This window comes from Penaeus vannamei, chromosome 9 (assembly GCF_042767895.1).
Source record: "Penaeus vannamei isolate JL-2024 chromosome 9, ASM4276789v1, whole genome shotgun sequence".
Classification (NCBI taxonomy): domain Eukaryota; kingdom Metazoa; phylum Arthropoda; class Malacostraca; order Decapoda; family Penaeidae; genus Penaeus; species Penaeus vannamei.
Window position 1 is genome coordinate 23,342,470 of NC_091557.1, and position 5,000 is coordinate 23,347,469.

General features: G+C 52.8%; 1 protein-coding gene across 1 annotated transcript; it reads left to right on the forward strand.

The window, feature by feature from the left end:
* The first annotated feature begins 3,824 nt into the window (after positions 1 to 3,824).
* Positions 3,825 to 4,426, forward strand: LOC138862554 (uncharacterized). Its single transcript, XM_070124961.1, has 2 exons — positions 3,825 to 3,851; positions 3,941 to 4,426. The coding sequence occupies exons 1-2, from the start codon at positions 3,825 to 3,827 to the stop codon at positions 4,424 to 4,426; spliced, it is 513 nt and encodes a 170-aa protein (XP_069981062.1).
* Positions 4,427 to 5,000: the final 574 nt, after the last annotated feature.

Below are 5,000 nucleotides of genomic sequence, written 5' to 3' on the forward strand. Positions count from 1 at the left end.
GAGGCGAGGAGCGCGCGGCCGAGGCAGAGAAGCAAGCCCCACCTGACGTGATGGATTTGTTCAGGAAGGTAATGAATAAGCTGGACAAGACTAGTGACGATATGAAAAGTAAGCTTAGTGAGGCGATGAGGAAAAATCAGGAAGAAATGAATAATGCGTTCTGCCAATTGAAAGACTTTGTGTAGCGTGGGCTGGAGGAAGTGCGGGAAGAAGCACGGCGCCATACTGATGATGCATGCAGTGCACTGAGGGAAGTGAGAGAAAGGGAAATGCAAGCTTGTCGGGAAGAAATCAGCGCACTACAGCTGGCGTTGAAGGAGCAGAGCACTGCCCTGGATAGCCTCCAGGAGAGGAAAGTGGAACCCTTGGAGGAGGAAAGGCTGCCGAAGGACGTGTGCTCCGATCCTGGTGAGTGGATGGCATGGCAGCATGAATTACCTATGGGTGCCAGCTGTAAATGTGAGACGGAGAAGGCGCGAAACCGGACCGTGACGTCACCGCGACTTGCCAATCAGCTGTGATTTTTCTCTCCTGACCTCACCCCACCTCCCTCTCCTGCACCTGCATCAGGTAATGAGTTCACCCCTCTGCACTCTCCTGCGTCTCACGTGCTGCAACGTCCTCAAGTCTCTCCTCGTGACTGCCAGCGATGGAGGAAACCATCTGAGTTTGACGGGAAGGTAACCGGGGAAGCTTACCTGGCTCAGTTTGAGCTTCTGGCAGACACTCAAGGCTAGGACGATGATGAGGTTTTGCAGCTCGTTTCCAGTCTTCATGGGTCAGTACTGGAAGTGCTGGCTCATTTAACTTCATCGCAGCAAACAGTTTACTTTCATATGGTGGGAGCGCTCCAACGGAGTTTCGGCCATCACTATCAGGCGGAGGTGTACCGGGCCCGCCTTAAGGCCAGGGTGCGAGCCAGGGGTGAGTCTCTCCCTCAGTTGGCTCAGGAGTTAGAGACGCTCGTCCGCCACGCCTACCCCGCCGCTGCCGAGGACATAGTGACCATCCAGACGCGGGATTATTTTGTGGACGTGCTGCAGGATTGGGAGCTGCAGTTATACGTCAAGCAGGCACACCCGGAGGACGTATAGGTAGCTCTGGCAAGGGCACTGGAGCTGGAGGCATTCCTGCGTACTGCAGTATTGGGCGTTGCAGTGGAGGTGCCACGAAAATTTTACTCTAACATAGAGTTTCGGGCCTGGCGCACCCAAGTGGGGGAGTCGCCCGTGGAACAGTCAGGTGCTACCCAGTGAGTGAGTCTGACAGGCTTCCAGGGTATCTGCTGGAAGTGCAGCAAGAAGGGGCACTGCTGGAGTGACTGCCCGAGGGGACGGAGGACACGTGCCCTATAAAGGACACCCATTTCTGCCTTCCAGCCATGCTGTGCGAGCTGTGGGCGTTACGGCCACTTCTCAGGTACCTGCACTGCCTCTAAAGACATGCAGGTGTGAAATGAGGGGGGGCTGGATGCGGGGGCCAACAGCCAGCCCACGCTCATTGGGTCCCACACAGTGTAATCTGTCGCCGTGCAGCCGCTCCAACGGTCCATATAAGAGGAACTGTGAATGGGAAGCCATGTCGAATGGATACGGGCGCTGAGAAAACCATCATGTGCCCCGATGTGTAAACTGCGAGAGACTATCATGAGGAACCAAGACAACTCTGTGGGGTCACGGGGTACTGTACGCCACTCAGGGGACCAGTTGAAGCACGACATACACAGGTACTGCCTGTGTATGTCGCCGAAATGGAGGACCCTTGTCTCTTGGGAATGACTACCTTATGCAGGTTGGAGCGTGTATCGACCTGAAGAAACGGAAACTAAGGATACGAGAAAAAGAAGTGCCCTTGTCTCTTGGCGTCGCTCCAGCAGAGGTAGTGATGGCTGAGCATGTGCATTTTGCCTCGAACACAGAGCCTAAAGTGACCTTTGAGTTGTCCGGGAAGTTAGAAAATCATGACTGCATGACTGAGTCCATAGAACCTTTGGAGCAGGCAGACGACAGCGAGGAGGTAACCTTTCAGAAAAGACAACCTGGAAATGAGGGGGTGGTTAATGATGTCTCCCTTCCTGACCACCTGACTGATCTGGCACGGAATGCCATACATCTTGACCATCAGCAGCAAGAGAGGTTAAGAAACACCCTGACGAGGTAAGCTGATGTGTTCAGCAAGGGTGACCTCGACTTGGGCCGTACAGGACTTGTTCAGCATCACATTAGGACAGGAGATGCTCTGCCTATTAAACATGCCCCTCGGAGATATGCACCAGCCCGGCGTGAGGAGATGCAGCGTTCTGTGATGGAGATGGAGGCACAAGGGGTAGTTGAGCGGTCTGACAGTCCATGGTCATCTCCTGTCGTATTAGTGACCAAGAAAGACGGAACCAAGCGGTTCTGTGCAGACTATAGGTCACTTAACAACGTGACAGCAAAGGACTCTTACCCCTTGCCATGTATGGATGACACGCTGGACGCTATGGCCGGCGCTTGTTGGTTCTCCACAATAGACTTAAAATCTGGCTACCACCAGGTGGAAATGGCAAGGGAGGATTAAGCTAAGACAGCCTTCTCTTTTGGCCAGGGGCTGTGGCAGTTCACTGTTATGCCCTTCGGCCTGTGCAACGCCCCTAGTTGCTTCCAACGGCTGATGGAAAGAGTCTTGGAGGGTCTGCAGTGGAGGATGGCCCTTGTCTACCTCGACGACATTATTGTCTTTGGAGGATCATTTGATGAGAAGCTAGAGCGACTGGAGGAGGTGCTTCGCCGGCTGAGAGCTGCCAACTTAAAGCTCAGTCTTAAAAAGTGCCTGTTCTTCCAGTCCGAGGTGCCATTCCTGAGGAACATCGTTGGTAGAGACAGGGTAAAGACTGACCCCCAGAAGGTAGCTGCAGTACAGGACTTGCCTGTCCCCACTTGTGTAGCTGACGTGAAGAGTTTTGTGGGCCTCTGTACCTATTATCGACGTTTCGTCAAGCAGTTTGCACAATTTGCCTCCCCTCTCCATCAACTCACCAGAAAAGGGGCACGTTTTGAGTGGAGTGCAACCTGTCAGGTGGCTTTTGATAGCCTGAAGCGAGCCTTAGTTGAGGCCCCTGTACTGCCTTACCCTGATCCAGCTAGTCCCTATCTGTTGGATACTGATGCTAGTGCTGTTTTGTCGCAGGTGAAGGATGGGAAAGAATGTGTGGTGGCATATTACAGTGCCAAGTTCACAGATCCTGAGAAAATCTATTGTGTGACCCGAAAATAACTGTTGGCAATAGTGAAAAGCACTGAGCATTTCCATCCTTACCTGTATGGTGCGAAATTCCTTATCTGCACGGACCATGCTGCCCTGCAATGGTTAAAGACCCTCAAGGCACCTGAAGGACAGCTGGCGCGATGGTTGGGTCGCCTAGAGCAGTACCACAATGAGGTTCAGCATCGACCCGGTCGCGTCCACCATAATGCTGACAGCCTGAGCCGCCGCCCTTGTGAACCAGAGTGTCAACACTGCTTGAGGAGGGAAGAGCGGGTCGCATGCCGGCAGCTCCAAGTCTGGGGAGACCGTAGACGCCGAGGAAAGATGGCGTCAGGTACAGAGGGAGGATGATGACCTAACTCCCCTGATCAAGTGAACGGACGCATCCCCAGAGCGTCCCGGTTGGCCACAAGTAACAGCGGAGAGCCCTGTCACCAAGCACTTGTGGCAGCAATAGGCCATGTTGTGACTGGAGAATGGAGTATTACAGCGGCGCTGGGATGATGCTCGTGGACGGCCAAGTTACTGGGTGGTGCTGGTGCCTCATACCCTGAGGAGAGACCTGTTGCATGAGTTACATGGTGGAATCACCAGCAGCCACCTGGGTGTGAAAAGAACTTTGACTAGATTAAAGCAACGCTTCTATTGGGTAGGAATAAGGCGAGACGTTCAGGAGTGATGTCGCCTGTTGAAGAAGAACCGTGCAGCCCTCCAGCTGTACCAGGTCGGCGCACCCTTGGTGGAGCGATTCAACAGGACATTGATCCATGAAGTGGCCAACTACTGCACCAGCGACCAGCGGGACTGGGACGTAAAGTTACCATCGCTGTTGATGGCCTATCACTCAGCCCAGCATCAGGCGACCACCCACACTCCCGCCAAGCTGATGTTCGGTAGGGAGCTGCGACTTCCAGTAGATCTAGCAACAGGACGCCCTCCCCAGGAAGTTACCGACCCAATAACATCCAATTATTCCCAAATGTTGCAAGAAAGGCTGATCACTGCCCACAGATTAGCACGTAACAGCATGAGGACGGCTGGCAACAAAATGAAGACATGCTACGACTGGCATTCAAGGGAAATGAAGTATAACATTGGTGACCACGTGTGGCTACATAACCCTCTTCGCAAGAGGGGACTTTCTCCTAAACTCCAGAGTCCCTGGGAAGGGCCCTACTAGATACTGCAGGTCATGTCTGATGTGACCTACAAAATCTGTCGTGGGTCTCAGAAACGATCACACGTGGTTCATGTAGACCATCTGTGGATTATTCTCGTGGGGAGGAAGAGAAAGCAAGGACCAAGAAGTGGAAGTGAACGAAGAAGAGTAGCAGTGGAACCAGTGGAACCTGTGGCTGTGTTGGAGTGGAAGAGACAGATGGCGGGTCATTGGTGGATGTGGAGGATACTTCTACTAACGAGACAGAACTGTGTGCCCATTGAGGGGGATGTTCGCTCAAAACAACGGAGGCAGCCACCAGAGTGGATGAATGATTATGTAGTTAATTATGATGAAATGATGAACAAGTATGTTTAAGTTTGTGTAAAGGAAATATTGTATGCTTTATTTTATATTAAATATGCGGCCGGGCCGGCCTTTTATAAGGAGGGGGCAATGCTACACCACCCTCTGTTAATGATTTTGAATTTCGCGGGTGTTTTGGTGTGGAGAGTGAAGTCTCGTCCCGTAGAGAGAGATTGCCCGGGACTCTCGTCTGAGGAAGACGTGTTCGCGACCCCTCCTCTCATTTCCC